The following is a 17,309-nucleotide window of genomic DNA, read 5'->3' as shown; positions in this document are numbered from 1 at the left end:
TATAATGGTATGTCGTGACACATTTTACCTCTATCAAAACATGTGCATATTTCGATCAATTGTTGAGCCCTAATTCAGCGTGGAGTAGCTTACTGTTGTTCTGCCTGCACACATTTAAATGAAACTGCAGCTAAATGTATTTTTTATTTGTCCCAGACACACATTGAGGACGGCACTGTAGAATGTGAGACTCCAAGGGCAGTTTAATTAAAGCAGCTCCGATCGATAAAGGACACTCACATCATCATGGACATCGATATCATTCATGCCCTTGTTATTGAGCTCCTCCTGCATGTTGGAGATCGCAGCGTTGTTTCCTGGGACTCTGTAGATGCCCGTGTACTCCAGCCCTCTCTCTTCCACCAGCTTACAACACACCTCCACAATCAGAGGCACAAACTGGAATGCAGAGAAATACAGAAAACCTTAAGCTCGTTGGACAAAAGACCAAATCTCACTGTTAACGTACATAACACAACACATCTTTTATATGTTTTTGCATCTGTATGAAGCATTTCAGGGGTTTTATCAGTACAGACCTTGTTGGTGTGAGCAGGAGGACAGTCGTCCAGTCTCACTCCAAACGTGACTCCAGGAGACGGCTTCTTCTCGAAAGGTTTCCTCATCAGCCCCGGGATGCCCTTCCTCCATGTCCCTTTATCCTTGGGAGGGCTGGTATCATCTGCATACCCAGTGCGACACATACACAGTTTTTTTTCCTTTGCAAAAGACATCAGATGCTTTGAGAAGACTAAATCATATTACATGGGAATTTCTTTTCCTACCTTTGTGCATGTTCTTCCTCTCCTGCTCAGGTTTGGGTGAGTGCGGACTTGTTGCTTTGGTCTCTCCTTTACCTCCCAGCAGCGTCTGTCTGATGCTCAGCGACTGGCGTGAAGGTTTGGGTGACGGCTCCGTCTTGCTGCCTGTCGGGCTGAGTATGTAAAACGCAGAATGAGCATCCAATCAGAGCTACGTTATCCAGCACAGAAGCGTGTAAAGTTTTTCCAAAGTGTGAGGACCTCCACCCACTTTTCCTCCCTTACCTCATCAAGGTGTTATACTCCTTGATCTTCCTGCTGATGAGGTCATGGCTGGTGAAGGCCGCGTTCTAAAAAAAGAAAGAGAAAAGGAAGCAGGGAAAGGGGGAGCGGAGCAGAATGGACAGAGGACATAATAGGTGTTGGTTGAGGCGTCGGGTGCAGCAGTTCCCTTCACCCCCCTTCACAGGACATAACGGATCTTTATGTAACCTGCTGCTATCAGGTGACACAGGTAAGACCATTGGAATGGCATAGTATGGACAGTGTGGTTAGGTGCTAAAAAGACAGGAAAGACTGGCTCAAATTTCTAATGGAGGGGGGGGGGCTGCCTATTTCTGGACAAAGTGGAGTGAGCACACAGCACAAATGAGCTGATATATATGCTCGTTATGTTAGGTCTTATTATGAATGTCAGTGGAAGAAGGCTAAGCAACAGCAGTGTAAGGAATGAACAATGAACACCTGATATCAGTTTTTTTTATTGTATTCTTATGCTAAATCTCTCTGACTTTTTCCATTAGGTTTGATTGTATGAGTTCATTATCGCCTGTTACTTTCTTGATTTATTGTTGGGTCTATTAAATGTCCGAAAATACCAGAAAACGCTGATCACAGTTACCCCTTCTGTTCCTGAGTAATGTCATTGAACAACAGCCAGAAAAGTGTTTTTGCAGAACATTATAATGTCACAGTAAAGTTAACCTTTGACCTTTGGGATATAAAATGTCATTTTATGTCACTTCACTTTATCCCATTAGACATTTGTTTAGATTCTCTCATTATTAGTGAATGAATTTGAGCCATCGACCACCGAAATCTAAAATCAGTTCATCCTTCCTGAGATATCGTGTTCACAAGAATGGGAAGGATGGATGGACGAGTAGAAGAATTTCACACCGAAGAGCTTCAGGTCAAGAAATGCAGATGCTAACAAAACACATTTAGCAGTGTCAGCAGTATTAGAGGGCTCAAAACAATTATTAAATATTAATAGTACAGCTGCCAACAGTGTAATCAGAGCAGCACTGTACTGTGACTGTCACATGGAGAGGGAACTGTTGGACATAAAGTTAGGCACTAAAAAAGTGTGTCTTACTAAAGCAAAGTGGGCCATGCTCGGATGGGAAAAGGTGAGGAAGAGGCTGTGATATTCACTGCAGGACAACAGTACAGTCACACAGCAGGTGATGTTACCTGTCAGGTGTTATAACAGAGGACGTTCGTGTGGACAGCAATCTGCCTACAGACCCTGAAGCAGCTGTCCCGGTGAGAATCACTGAAACAGCATGTTGAATGCACGATCCTCACCTCCTCGTTCAGGTTGCTGTTCTCCTGTATGACTCTGATCCAGGCCAGCATGTCCTCTCGGTCCTCAGCCTGGAACAGGTACTCGCAGTCTGACGTGGTCAGCCGCAGCACGTTCTTGCGCTTTGTGTCGCTGTATGAGATGTCAATCAGACAGGCCTTGATGCTGATTGGCAGCGGCTCGTCTACTGCTTGGCAGTTGGCGTGGGCATGCCCCTCCTTTTTGTCTTTGTATAGGCAGAGGTAGTGGCCTCTCAGCACGGCGTACATCTGTTTCCACGGGCGCATACCCCCACCGACACGCTGCAGAAATAGGTCATGAGAAAGAGACGAGTTTTAAAAAGAAAAATGGAAGGAATTAAACAGTAATCTCTCCTATTGTTGGCATTATAACACATAATAATCACTGCCTTGAGGACAACATGGAAGACAATTTGAGAGCGTATACAAGGAGGTCAAAGTTAGCGATGAGTTCAAACTGGTCAAACTGGTGAAACGTACAGTAACACAGACAAAGATATACTCTGGAAACAAGGGCAGCCCTGCTTCTGTTTATAAACCGAGTTACACAGTAGGTCATGTAACGCTTGTGCACTCAGCTTTCTGTGTCAGTGTGTGAGTTATACAAGGCTACGTATGTAGAGGCAGTCCACACCTTGCCCTTGTCTGTGTTAAGCTGCTTGAAATGCAGCAGACCCTCCTTGCTGGCATCGCAGAAGACATCCGATGAAGAATCCCTCCTGGACTCTGAGTCTTCGGACGACCTGTCCACAGCCTGTGACTGACAAGAAAATAACATAAAGCCCAGAGTGAAAATCTAGGATGGTATAAGGTTCAACAGTGTAAGATGAGGGTTGTACTGGTCAGTCAAATTTCAAGAATATATACAGGTTGATGTAAATACAAAGAAACAGTGAAAACATAGAAATATACTCCTACATTATTTGAATTAATTATTTACCAGATGTTGCTTTTTACAGCCGCCCCTATTTCCATAGTATATTCACATTTCAGTAGGAGACACATTATCTTCTGGGTGTGAACTAATTAGCTGATAAACCTGTCATGCGGCAGGTGAGCGGTGAACAGCTGGCAGTGAACAAACTCACCTTTCTAAGACTTTTCAGGCCCGGTATTAAGGACCTCCTACATGGAAGAGAAAAAAACATGATACTTACTACTGTAACATACTGAAAGAGCTGAAAGTGTTCAGAGATGAGTGATGGCAAGAGACGCTTGAGGATCACAAAAATGGTTGAAATACAATTGAAGTTTTGTTCTTTAATGAGTAGAACATGTTCAAAACAACAGCTTTCATTATTTTTAAAGTAGTTTGAACATCAAAATGTATATAAGTGCTATTGTTTCCTTGTCCTATTTGTAATGACACAGTTGTGGGGATATCTTACCCTCTGCTTTCTTCCCGGTAGTTATCCAGGCCTTCATCGTACGACTTGGACCGCTCTGTTTTAGTACCCGAATCTGACTCAATAATTGTGAGACGGAGAGAATCTATTAAGAGAGGGTTAAACAATTATTTGTAACTGTTCATGACCTGCTCAGTAATCAGCGCAGGCCTAAACTGCTGCTTTGACATGAACGCACCTTGGTCATGAGACAGCTGGCGGCGAATGAGAGGGCATGGAGAAGTGGGGCTGGGCGGGATGGTGGTGATGATGGGTGTTCCAGATATCACAGCACAGGCGGGGATGTGTGCGCTGCTGTCCTGTTCAATACTGGGACTGGATGGTTCATCTGAGGACAGAAACAGAGGAACGTAGTTACATCAACTGCATATGCATTGAACTACATAAATTAGCTTGCAAGCTAACTGTCTGACTGTCTGAGTGACAGTTTAGCCTGGCAGGCGTAGCAACAACTAACTAACTACTAACTAAGGGATGCAGGGACAAAGAGGGTGAACAGCACTAAACTCCTACAAGACTCCAGCATACATTCAGCTGTAGTCTGCTACAGAAAGTCGTTTTATGAATTAAATCGTCCAAAAACCGCGTCTAGTCCATCTCTGCTATCTCAGCTTGAATAAACATTTCAGCAGACAGCAATAAAATGTGATAAGGGTTAAAGTAAGTGATGCAGACAGAGGCTCATTCAGCCGGTAGATACACGTTTGTGTTCCGATAAGCTGGTACACACCTTCCCTTTTAAACACACACATTCAGGGTAGGTAGCTCACATTACATCAGCACACATAGGGCCGTCTCATAAAGTCTGATATGCAATATCAGCAAGATGGTACGCCCTAAAAACAAATTAAGAGACGAACAAACACCTCTGGGAATGAATCATATCTATGGCTGTGGTGATGCAGGCCAAACCAAACCTTGTTTTTTTAATTTCAGGATTTTCAAAAAGACAAACAGTCAGTCACAATTACCTCCACAAGCACACACACAAAAAGAAACAAATCACAGGAGTTTTAGTAAAATAAAACACATACACACAAATACTCCAGTTTTCTTCTTGGTAGAGAAGCCTAACTTTCCAAAGTATAACACATTCGTTGGCACTCTTAATATATATTTATTATTATTCTTAACAAGCATTTTAATACTGTCTTTAGAATATAATAGAGCAAAAGCAAAATGTAACACTTCATACTTGTTGTTGTGTGATGTACATAGTTTCAAATTCTTATAGTTATAAATTCATCTTGTGAAAAGTCACTGTTATGTAACTTTGTGAGCACCCCACAGTGCCTTCACACTGCCGTCAAACAGATCTACAGCAAACGGAGGAATGAAATCACTTAGATCTAAGTGCCAGAGCACTGATGCAAATCTTTAGCTTTCAACAGCACAACTTAATATGAAACATCTGATCTGCTTGTTTGTGTACAGATCACTGCTGTGAAATCTCTCTCCCATCAAACCTCAAACACATCTCCCATGACACTGCAAACCTCATTTCTGCCAAGACAGGCAGATGCCCATTTCGTTTAATCACTTGTTTGTATATGTCCAAACCGGTTTCTGGGAAAACGGCGGCACTCAGTGATGTCTGAAACGAACAATTAACAATTCATTTTCAGAGGACGTCTGAGGATTTATGGATCTGCAGCTTCTGGTTGTCAGTCCTGACAAACAGATAGTTAGTCTTATTCACTTTTTTTTGCTGCGAGGTAGATAAAAAGATTAATACCACCCTCATATCTTTTTTCTGTTAAATGTGAAGATACAGTCAGGAGATGGTTAGCTTATCTTAGCTTAGCTTAGCATAAAGACCTGAAGTGCACTGAAGCAGCCTGGTTTAGTCCAAAGGTAACAAAATCTGAATAAAGTGCTAAATAAGTGACTGTTTCTGAGATGAGAGCTTTGACTTTCTGGCATTTTGCCATTGCCGCAAGGTTGACAGGCAACCTGTAACAACTCAAAGAAGTTACTGTGCCAACAGCCAGTGCAGCATAATAATAATATGATATATAATGTGTGTGTGTGTGTGTGTGTGTATATATATATATATATATATAAAAACATATAATCCCTCCGTAAAGGCACAACTTGACATTTTTACACTTTGGCTTTTGTACAAAGTAAACAAAAAAAGAGAGAACATTAACTGGTGGTTGGATTTTTTTTAATCAACTAGCAGCCAGTTGGCTAAACTAACTGGCTGTGGCTTCATATTTCGTGTACTGACATGAGACTGACATTTTGGCAAATGTGTTTCTTACTGGAAGTTAAGATTGATATCGAACTATTCCTCTGAGGAAAGAGTGTTAAACACAGAGCGAGAAGTGTTAAAATCTCATTCTTATCTATATCTAGATGTAAAGGACTGAAAAACGAGAGCTGAGGTGTGTTTGTGCATAAAGAGAGAAATGGTGCTGGAAGAGGATACGATTAACCCCTGCAGCTTCTGAGGCACGAGGAGACACAGGAGCTGCTCTCATTGGTTGGCAACCAATCCACCAATGACAACACAAATGAGGACACAAGGTCGAGTTTGAGCTTGCTACATTATGTCAGCTGATGAACTGGCAGAGATGCGACAACACAGACAAAATTATCCTTAACTACTTCGGCAAACCCCACAACAAGTACATACAGAGCTCAATTTCACTTTGACGTTACTTTTAGTTTCTGAGGATAACCACATAAGGGAACATGACATTTTGCATGTACTTTAACAGCCCCAATTGTGCTCTATTCCCACTTCAAAATGTTTGGCAGACACCTAATGTACAACAGTTGTTCCACTTATTGTTTGGAACGGTGATATGAAATCTAATTGGAAGTGGGTGGCTGCAGGAATGCTCTTATTTCTCCGTTATGTCACAGTCCATTAGGACAATGTTCTTAGGTTTCTATTGCTGTACAACACTGGGGGGAATATGAGACATTTCTTGGAGTGGGTGGGGGGGTGTATAGAGTTGAAGAGCAGCTCTGTGTGTCAGTGTGTACCTAGTGTGACTGTATATTTCTGTGCTAGCCTACTCAGATGCCTAAGGGTGGTTTGAATACGTCATGCTTGCCTGCAGTACAGTGTCACATAATCACACACCTGACTTGATGTCATCCTGAGTTCAAAATGCCACGAGGACCCAATTTCTTTTAGCATTCAAATACCTATATAACAGGTCCTGCTGTGCCTCAAATGACACAGTCTCTGTGACCTGGGACACACGGTGTCACTGGCAACACATTAAATTACATAGGCTTGTTGTTTTTTTATTTAACCCAATACAATTCCAACAAGCAATAAAATTCCCGGGGTATTTCCTGTTAGAGATAACCCAACCATTCCTTCTGATGATCCGCAGCATATTCATGATGACATTTGGACACAATAGATTTCCTTGTAGTATGATAAGTAGGGCTACAATGGACAGGCTTACACTTGATTTTCAATGCATTTTTTGTGATTGAATGCACCAACTCCTGAAGCGGATGGGAGCTTCGGGTTGTTTTTTTGTAATTTGGTTCCCATGGAGAGAGGAGCAATTACTGTAGATCTTTTGTTAAGTATCCACAAAACAGGGAGGTATTGAAAGTGCAAATCCTCACATAGCCAATATTGGACAGAATTACCAGATAGGCCGCTTTAGACAGAGGATTTTGCGATAGGACATTAATGCAACGCAACAATGTCAACATAACAGCCCAGTTCCTTCAGAAAATCCCACCAGTTCCACCTTGTTTGCAGAAAATAGCACACTGCATAGCTGCCCTAACTGCCTCCGACATGCTATATATACACACACACACACACACAGTATACACATACACACACCCTCTCCTTTGCTACTGCAGCTGATTGTCTCCTGTGAAAGCTGCAGATATTAGAAGATGTAGATGATGATAGAAGACCACACACAGAATTTCATAATAGAAATACTATCTAGCTTATGAAAATAATTCCTAATATGTACATCTATTGTATATGGGGCTGAATAGTTTTCCCATATTGGTGCCAATACAATACCCACGTTTTGGTGCTTGAGCTGCATCTAACGATTATTTTCATTGTCAATTATTTTCTTGATTAATCGATAAAGTTGTTTGGGCTATAAAATGAAAGGAAAAATGTCGATCAATGTTTCACAAAGCCCAAGATGATGTCTCAAACGTCTTGTTTTGTCCACAACCCAAAGACATTCAGTTTACTAAATACTGTCATAGTAAAATGAATCCATTGATTGTTGCAGCTCATTTCCTGATTTTAACAAAGAAGATGATCAGTATATGCAAGGTTAAGATGTGGCCAAGCCTTTACTGCCAACATTTGGTACTTGATTTTTTTTTCCTTGAATATTCATAATTTCCATTTAAAAGCTTGGTGTTCATTTAGTACAAATTCATCTGAGCTCATGAGGTGGCCATACTTTCATGCATAAACATACTTATTGACTCACAAACACATGCTGCCATTTTTTCACAGGACTATCCTGTCACTGCTGTTGCTATAGAAACAGGAAGGTGGTATTAAGAGATGAGTGCAGTCTTACCTATGAAGGGGATTGAATCCAGGGAGTCATCCAAGTTGTTGGAACCAGACTTCTGTCGTGTGTCTCCATGCCTTCTTAGATGCATCTCCCTACAGCTGTCATTAGACATCCAGCACATAGCTGCATCCGCAGAGCCTGCCTTCACCAGTGGCGGTGACTTGTGAGTCACTCCTCTCTGGTTGTCATTAACAGCAAGTGCATAGGAAGGAGGGCGAATGTGGGGAGGGCCAGAGGGTTTGTCCCTTCTTAGGACAACGACTGTAGCATCCGGTCCTTCTACGCCCTCTGCAAGACCGCCATTAGTCCTTTCGGGGGTGTTGGCTTTTGGCTTTTGGGTCACAGCTCCATTAGTGGTGGAGGAACCTGAAGAGGAGGCAACGGCTACACTCTGTAGTTGCCTCTGCATGGGCAGTTTAGAGGAGGGGCCAGAGCAAGAGGAGGACCTGGCTGCTAACCCAGCGTCGGACCTGCTCTCTATTTTCAGGCTGTCAGCTCTGCTTCTGAGCTGCAGGTGCAGAGGGGAAGAGTAGCCCAGATGGTTGCCCATGATGTTAGCTCTTTGGTCTTTAAGAGGGTCTGTGGTTTTAATGGGCGATAAGGCAGGTGGAGAGTCTGAGATGGAGTTTTTGACAGGCAGACGTGAGGGCCTCATAATGAGACTGGCTGTCCTTGATGTTAGTGCAGAATCTGTCGTACCTTTAGTAAACACAGGAGCAGGTAATGGCGAGTTAGATAATCCACTTCCTCGCCCTTCTTCCTCCTGTCCAGTGAGACTCCTGTTCAGATGAGGTAAAGCTCTCAGGCTCAGTCCCTGCCTGCTTGCTCTGGCTTCCTCTCCCCGGCACAGCAGCAGCCTATCCTCCACCCCTGTCCTATCTCCCAAGACAGTCCCACCCGGCTCTCCAGGCTGCTGCCCCAGGTAGTCACAAGAGCGTGCTCTAGGTTTGGTGACTCCTGTGGGGGTGGAGAAAGGTAGAGCATCCTCTGAAGCGCTCCGAGGCCAATTCCTGACTGGTAATGTCCTCTCTGTTCCACCTCCAAGCCTCTCTTGGGAGGCGCTGCGTAACGGAGCCACTGCAGTAACTTGGCTTTTTGCATCCACTCCGCGGTCATTGGAGGCGCTTCTCCGCCTCACCTGGGAGCCCAGCGCCCCTCTTTGACTGCTGCTAGGAGGAGGTGGTGTACGTTGCTGGGCATAGGCGGAGGTGGAATTAGCAGCCGCTCGCAAACTGTCCAAGCGCTCCTGGATGGTGCGGCAGCCATACGTGTGCAGCCTCTTGGCATCAATATAGTCCTTATAGGTGGTGTAGTTTTTCCAGTCAATGTTCTGGTGTGGAGAGGTGGTGGATGCTGTGGGAGAGGGTGAGTAGTGGTTGGTGTTGGGTGAGATGGCAGTGGACAACGTGTCTGGTGAGGCAGGGGTGAGAGGGGCCCGTACAGCCGGAGATAATGTGTCAGGATAGATGGGGCCGGGTCTAGAACTTGAAGGGGAGTAGACTTGGGTTTCTGTGGGACGAGATGAGGGGTACTGCAACTGTGCACCCCCAGGTACCGAGGGAATAAGGGGTCTGGGTCTAGCTGAGCCAGAATCTGCTGATGTACCGTACCGGTTTTCCTCTGTCCTGTGGCTGGGTCCAGCCCGAGCCACCCGGGACCCCCTGTCAACTGGGTCAAGAGGCATGGCCACTGTCCTCACATTCTCGTTACACACACACACCACTGTCTGAGACTTTAACGCCTGTTGGGGTGGAGGAGATGGCGGGACAGGGATTTCCACCCTGTAGCTCTTTTCTGTTGCCCCCCCTCGTCTTCCTGGTCCCTGAGCCAGCCCTCGGGGTGTCTCACTGACTGTGGCGGGCTCTGAAGTCTGAGCCATGCCAGCAGCCTTAACTTCTATCCGAGGGTAGCAGATGGGAGGGGGCTCGGGGATGTTTTGGGCATTTCCGCTGTACGCCTCGTTTCCTTTGAGGTATGCATCCTGGGAATACGCCTGCAAGAGATTATAGAATGTAATGTCACTTATGGTTGGGGAGAGGTTGGAGAGCTAAAATAGATCACATTAAACCCTGGGGGAACATCACACCCAACCATGGACAGTCAAAGGACACATTAGGCTTTCCTAAAAGACATGTACGGGACAGGGAGTGCTCTAGACTTCTTTGAAGCTGAATTTGCTGAGGCAACCTCTTCTATCAAGTGACAAATTTACAGCCACATCTCGCACATGACTTCATCTCCCTCTTCCATGACAACTACAGTATCAGTCTTTTGTTTCTAAAATACCACAAACTGTACCATGGCAATGTGGTCGCTCACATTTTGAAAGCAGAAAGATTGGTAATCCAATAGTGTCATTTATTGACACGAGTCTTTGTGTGAGCTGATGAGATTATCAGCAAGACAAACAGTTACTGCATTCCCCTGGAGAACTGTAAGTGACAGACAACTGGATTCAGCCTGTCTATAACAATAAAACAACAGCATGAACTGCTGTACTATTTCTCCACATCAAACACAATTATCAGTGAATAGGTTCTCCGTCTTTGCCTTGGTGACTGCAGACAAATGTTACAGTATGCCATGAAACTAATGAACTGCCCTGAGAAGCAATACATGTGAAGAAGAATGGGGCAAAGGGGGAGAGCCAGAAAGGCAAATAAGTAGACAGAGAGGTTGGAAAGTCCAGAATAAACCAGTGGAGCCAGGAGTGAGCAATAAGCTGGCAGTGGCTTACCCACCTTTGGTACTGGAGAGTGTGCCCTGAGGCATGAAGAGAGAGTGAACGGGGGACGCCTCTGTCTCCCGTTGGCAGCTAACGCTACTTCTGTCAGCATGGCTCCAGAAATGTACAGTAACTGTAGCAACTAACGCAGTTTCCTTGATTAAAACTTGAAGAAAAACCCTTAGGTTTAGCTTGTTATGAGCCTGCACACTATCCAGTGAATGATCGCCATGGATGGCTTCAGACAAAATTCATGGTTGCATGTCGAACGCGCAATATTTCCTCATCCCTTCAGAGTAGAAGCTCTTGAGAAAATGAAAGGGAGAGAGTTGCGGTGTTGGACTTTAATCAATAGCACTCTACCTGAGGTGTCAGGTTACGATTGCACTGACAGCAACAGCCGCAGTGGCTCTGCTGCTTGGTGCCTCCCTCTGGATTTGCATAAGTTACATAAGTCAAATAAAAACCAACTTCCTGAATTTGGAAAGTACAGAGCAAAATGTTTCAAGGCTGCCAACATATGAAGTCATAGCGTTTGTACATCCCTGAATAGCAGGTTCAGAGAGATGTGTGTGGAAAAACAATCTAATTAAATATACCAAACCACAGTAAACATCAAGCAAGGGGAAGTATATTTGGGGTTTTAGGGGTTTGACAGCTTCTTTGTGTGCAAATACAGGTTCTAAAGGCGGTGACACATGTCATGAGAGCTGTGAATCATCTGGAAAGAGAACTAACAGGAAAGTGATTAGTTAGTATGGTTTCCCTTCTTACCAGAGCAGTGATATCCCTGGAAAACTGCAGTCCACAGGTTAGAGAGGGGCAAGCAGAGAGGAAAAAGGCAATAAGTGAATAAAGAGAAGTAAACAGGTGAGCATAAAGACATGAGAGATATAACGCCACCGATGGAAGTGAGACAGGCAACTTCTCTGCCTTCTGCAGAGGCTAAAAATACATTCCGCTATGGGAAATGGGAACGCTGAGCAGAGGCTTCAAAGTCGGAGTGGAAGAATAAGAAAGAAGAATAGAGGTGGACTTCAGCAGTGTTGGTGTCCCTCTCAGACCTGAACATCTTCTGCGTTAGTGCTCATCCCCATTATTTCCACCTCGTACCCCACTTCCTGCTCTACCTACAACACAGCTGCTGTCAAAACACATTGGCAAACACATTCGCCTGGCTTCCTCCTTCTCCCTCAACATACTCAGCATTTCTCCCCTTTGCTCTGTCACTCTCACCTGCTCACTGTGATACCTCCCCTCCCCCTCTCTGGTTTCTCAAGCATTTCAGTGGCACTCTCTCCAACTAGCCTCTTTTCCTCTTCTCTGTCAGCCTGTCGCTCATCTGTTAGGAGGCTGCTCTATCATATGTTCACTTTTGGGTGAGCATAACAGCACGCTTGCCTGATCTGCACTGCCTTCCTCCCTCACTCACTCCTGTAAACAGTGAGCTGAGAGGAGTCAGCTGACTGCAGCTACACTCCCTCTGGTAGAGAGTGGGCTCGATATCACCCAAAACACAAAACACACAAACATGAACACATTTAAAAACAGACATAGATACATCTACTAACCCCACGGGGTGCCTCGTCCATTCATCTTGTTATTAAAACAATACTGATGGAATTATCTCATTTTGAACTCTGCAGCAATAATGTAATACTGTAGACACCTAATGTATTCTCAGGGGCACTGAACATGTCCAAATTTGATTTCTCCTTGCATAAATATGAGGACAACGTCTGTATTCAAACTGTTAAATTATAGTTAAATCACATCTTGTTTTCTACCATCCTTAATTTTTCTTTCATACATAAGTTCATAGCACATAATGCAACAGTTTAAACCCATAAATCTGTCTAATGGAAGCCAGATTCTAAAGGACTGTAATGTTACAAAAAAAACTCTCTGGTTGACACATCAAGCAGTGAATTTAATTTTCACTCTTGTTTTCCTCAATGGGGAGAAACAGCTAATTGCTTCATTTCAATCCCTCAGCCTTGTGAGTGCTCAGACTCATTCCAAAACGCCAAAAGCAACTTTCTGTGGCTTTTGGTGAGCTGCGGCCGAGCTAACAAGCTATGTGTGGAATTTAGCAGCACAGTGGGATCTGACTCAGTTCTCTGCTCCAAGAGAGAATTTCCCAAACGGAGGTGAATAACGTGTGGCGACTGGTTTGACGTAGCCAGGCGCTGTTTTATCGTCTGTGGGGCTCTGGACCCTGACTGATGGCGTGGGCTGGCTGTTTGCATCACTGAGCCCATCAGCGTGATGGATTCAGGGGATGTAGAGCTGTGGCATGAAGTCTAGCTCTGCTGCTCCTCTTTTTAGCTTTTTCTCACTGAAAGTACAAGTTCACATCATCCGGGTTCCTGCACAGATCAACCCTGTGACTTTCAGTCTCTTTAAATGTCGGGCTGCACTGTGACCATGGCCAATGGAGTCCAATGACGTGTTTATGTTTCACTCAAGCTTGTATCCATTATGAAGCTTATCTGCTAAGGTACGGTAAGCTTGTCAAAGCCTTCTCACCATGTGCTTCGAAGAGTCACAGAAAGTTCTATGGGCTACTCATGAAACAATAGTTTCACATTTTAGTAGATGTTCCAATTCACTTGCTTTATGAGTGAGATGAGAAGTTTAACATCATTCTGGAGTCACGACCTGCTTAGCTTAGCTTAGCTTAGCTTAGCTTAGCTTAGCTTAGCTTAGCAGAAAGCCTAGTAACACGGGGAAAGGGCTATCTTGGCTCTGCTCGAAGTCAAAAAACACAAACAACATAAAAGCTGACCAATTAAAATGCTGTTTATTGTTTGTTTAATCTGTCCAAAAACAATAAATAGTCTCCAGGTCATCACAGTGAGGTTGAGACAAACACCAGTGCTCACTGACTAAATCTGACAGCCAGCACAGAAGTGCCAGCTGGATGGACGGATTCATTTTCACAAAGAATTAGTTAGTATTTTCAAGCACACTTGTGATATTTACTGATGAATGAAAGCTTACCAGCTGCAAAATGTCTTCATCCTTTGGCATCACACAGAGTTCCAGTGAGGCATCGCTGAGGGAGGCGAGACGAGACGAGAGAGAGTGAGAGAAAGAGAGGGATTGTTACAACACAGGGCTTGAATTGTGGAAAGCCATGGCCCTTCTCAAGACAGCAAGTTTTCCTTGTAAAATATAACCTTTGATGGTTTAATGAAGTGTGAATAAATGTTACACGTGTGCTTGTCAGCGATAAAGAAATGATTTTCTTTGGAAAACTGGAGATATTTTTTTTCTGAGAAATTTCACAATGGCTCCGTCTGTGTTTCTGCTGTGAAGGGATTAGACGGAAACTCAGGCATCACAGTCTGAGTCAGTCAGTCTCTTGAGCCATAAAATCAAAAGTGAAATGATGGCGTTCTTACCTGTTCTGGATCAAGGCTATGACTTGCGAGTAGGTCTTCCCGATGATGCTCTCTCCATTTACCTTCACTATCCGGTCCCCTGGATAGAATTAGAGAGTAAATTACAAGCCTGCTGTTTACTGCTCACAGCAACATGACAAATAAGCTCTGCACTCTGCTCAGAAAAATGATCTGGAATCCAGTCAATACGTTTATTGGCCAAGGAAACCACTCTGGAGTAGCTCCTTCCAGCACAAACACATATCTGTGTTTAGATCAAAAGCAGAATACCAATACTTGTTTATTTGAAGAACCCCATGTTAGGATCCATCTCCATTCAAGTTTTCTGACGATGGCCATCTTACAGGAAGAGAGGCGAGTTGAGTTAAGGGGAGAAACTAGATAATTGTGGGAAAACACTGCACTCCCCTGTCCCAGGAGAGGAGAGTGAACAGATAAAAGCAGACAGTTTAGAGGGCTTGTCCAGGCCGCTTAACATTTCCTGTAATACGGAGTGCTAACCTGGCAATAATGCTGACAGCACAGAGCGCAGAGCTTCAGCTGTCACCTCCACTTCAGGGATATTGAAGGAGCTGATTTACTTTTTCACCAGAAGGGAGTTTGATCAAGTATTTTTATCCTTGCTGCTTAAAATTAGAAATGTTTCATATATTACAAGGAGAAGTGTGAGTGGTTTTAAAAAAAAAAAAAAAAAGAATGAAGGAAAGGTTGGAATAATAGTGTGCATATTACTCTTTGTTCAGCCTCCCACAAAGGAGCCATCTGTTATTTTGTAACTTGTATCTGTTTTGCCTGGCAGGTTACAAGGAAGTGGAATTACCTACAGTAAAGACGTGAAGAAATCTTGGCATCAAACAGCGCTTTGAGGTCAGATGTGAGGCAGGCAGAGTTAACCATAAGATCTGCCGGTTATCAGAAGGAGTGCTATGATCTCCTCTGAGACTGTGTGTGAGTGTGTGAGTGTGTGAGTGTGTGTGTGTGTGTACCTGTACAGAGTCCAGCTCCATGGGCGGGGCCTCCCTCCTTCACTTGCTTTACGAAAATGGTGTCCATTGGCTCCAGACGGTTGCGCTGTCTCCCTGGCAACGAGAGAGGGAGCACATGCACCGAGGCGATTGGTCACATGGCGAGGAAGAGCAGCGGCAGAATCAGAACTAGGCCACAACGCACTGGAACTGGGAATTTAACTGCAGCCACATTGTGGCACATATTTTCTGCAGTTTTTCCTGCTTGTGCTATGAACTGCAATTTACTGTCTGAAGACACCACTTTTCTCACTCAAACGATGTTGACATCCAAAGAAATGCAATTTATTATAAGATAAGACAAAGCCTAACAAATGTGGCGCTGGAACTCAGGAATTTTCTTGAATGATTAATCAATAATCACAATAGTTGCCTTTTGTTGATCAACTAATTGTTTCAGCTACACTGCTGTGTGGGATTTCTATAACCTACATTTATAAATACATTTAACAGCTCTGCTAAACGCCTTAATCTTAATTCTAAGCAACATTATTGACATGATTTCTAAATGAAATCAGTCAACTCACACTCCTCCTCAGTGGCCTTGGTAATTTAAAACAAACAAGCTCTGAGGTTTAATGAAACAAGAAACAGGGAAACTCATTCTTCCAGTCCTCAAAATATTCCTTTACATCCCGAGCACACTTTAGCTCTTGCTATCACATCTGCTGTCCCATGATGCACTGACTCTGCTTGACTGTCAGATGTGTCCTGAGTGGCAGAACAGGCGAGGTCGGAGCGTGCTGACAGGGCTGCGTGAGAACAAGCCACAAGGGAGTTCGGTTTCATACGACAGAGGGAGAGACAGCACGGTCGTGTGATATGCACGGGGAAGGCTGGTGGAGGAAATCCAGCTAATTAAGACAAAGTTAAATCACCAGTAGCTTTTTTTAAAGTGCATGTGTTCTAAAAAAAAGAAAAGAGGCAATTATGTGCATGTGTATGCGATAAAAAGGGAGTGACAGCACAAGCCTCAGCTGCCTGCTAAAGGCCTCAGGGTTTGAGGGAGACCAACATCGGAGCATCGCGCTGTTTTCCCTCGGGGAACACTGACTAACTATGCATGTTCTTTTCATGAATGCCCTGCTTCACATGTACACAGCAGCAGATATATGCATTTATGACCCAGTGCTCTGTCGAGCCCTGAACAGCTGGACTGGAGCAGATGTCAGTTCAAAGTGTTGCTGAGAAGCGACTTCAAAGGTGAGGAAGAGTTTTTCTTTTAATGGTTCAGGAATCCAAACCTGTAACCAAACAGGCTCAAGCCCCATTCCTTAAAATCCTGAGTATTGCCAGGTTGCAGATGTATATTTGTGGCAGGGAAACATGCCCACATTTCCAGTATGACCTGCTGTCATGTCAGCATGTCACCTTAGATGTCCTTTTTTCCTTTTTGACGGTATGGTGAATGTATTTGCCAGTGCACTCTACTGCCTCCCCCCGTGGCTGAAAATGTTACTGCAAACAACTTAAATTTGCGGCATACAACGATCTGATTCAGAGATTAACTGTCCAATAACCTCTAAGAGCAACAGCATCACCAACGTGACATTGACAGACACAAATACATGTAATTTTCATCTAAATCTTTGCTTTGCAAGTATTATTCTAGCAAAAAGGCCACAGGTTTGATACCCATTAAAGCCAATGTGCCCTTTTGAAGTGCAACTGTACTCCTAACCTGGTAATTTACTGTTAAATCATTATGAAGCGCACTGTAGTTCATGTGGAGTTTGACTGGGAGGTGGACAACAGTTGCAGGCATGTTTTTGATCCAGTAGAAGGCAGTGCAGCACATAAAATGGCTCGTCTTTGTTAGTGAGGAACAGTGTCAAAATG

The 17,309-nt window shown here is 44.0% G+C and overlaps 1 protein-coding gene across 1 annotated transcript in view; it reads right to left on the bottom strand.

Moving 5' to 3' along the window:
- Positions 1-17,309, bottom strand: part of arhgap21a (Rho GTPase activating protein 21a) — a 40,964-nt gene that overhangs the window by 8,412 nt on the left and 15,243 nt on the right. Inside the window, exons 4-16 of the mRNA XM_070852630.1 lie at positions 15,432-15,524; positions 14,446-14,524; positions 14,042-14,096; positions 8,317-10,306; positions 3,954-4,103; positions 3,758-3,860; positions 3,458-3,494; positions 3,004-3,129; positions 2,352-2,651; positions 1,047-1,111; positions 786-934; positions 540-682; positions 241-399 (exon numbers count right to left, since the gene is read on the bottom strand). Coding sequence (XP_070708731.1) covers positions 241-399; positions 540-682; positions 786-934; positions 1,047-1,111; positions 2,352-2,651; positions 3,004-3,129; positions 3,458-3,494; positions 3,758-3,860; positions 3,954-4,103; positions 8,317-10,306; positions 14,042-14,096; positions 14,446-14,524; positions 15,432-15,524 — 3,449 coding nt within the window. The remainder of the gene's footprint in view (positions 1-240; positions 400-539; positions 683-785; positions 935-1,046; positions 1,112-2,351; positions 2,652-3,003; positions 3,130-3,457; positions 3,495-3,757; positions 3,861-3,953; positions 4,104-8,316; positions 10,307-14,041; positions 14,097-14,445; positions 14,525-15,431; positions 15,525-17,309) is intronic.

Source organism: Pempheris klunzingeri, chromosome 21 (genome assembly GCF_042242105.1).
Source record: "Pempheris klunzingeri isolate RE-2024b chromosome 21, fPemKlu1.hap1, whole genome shotgun sequence".
Taxonomy (NCBI): Eukaryota; Metazoa; Chordata; class Actinopteri; order Acropomatiformes; family Pempheridae; genus Pempheris; species Pempheris klunzingeri.
This window is presented reverse-complemented; position numbering and strand designations above follow the sequence as displayed.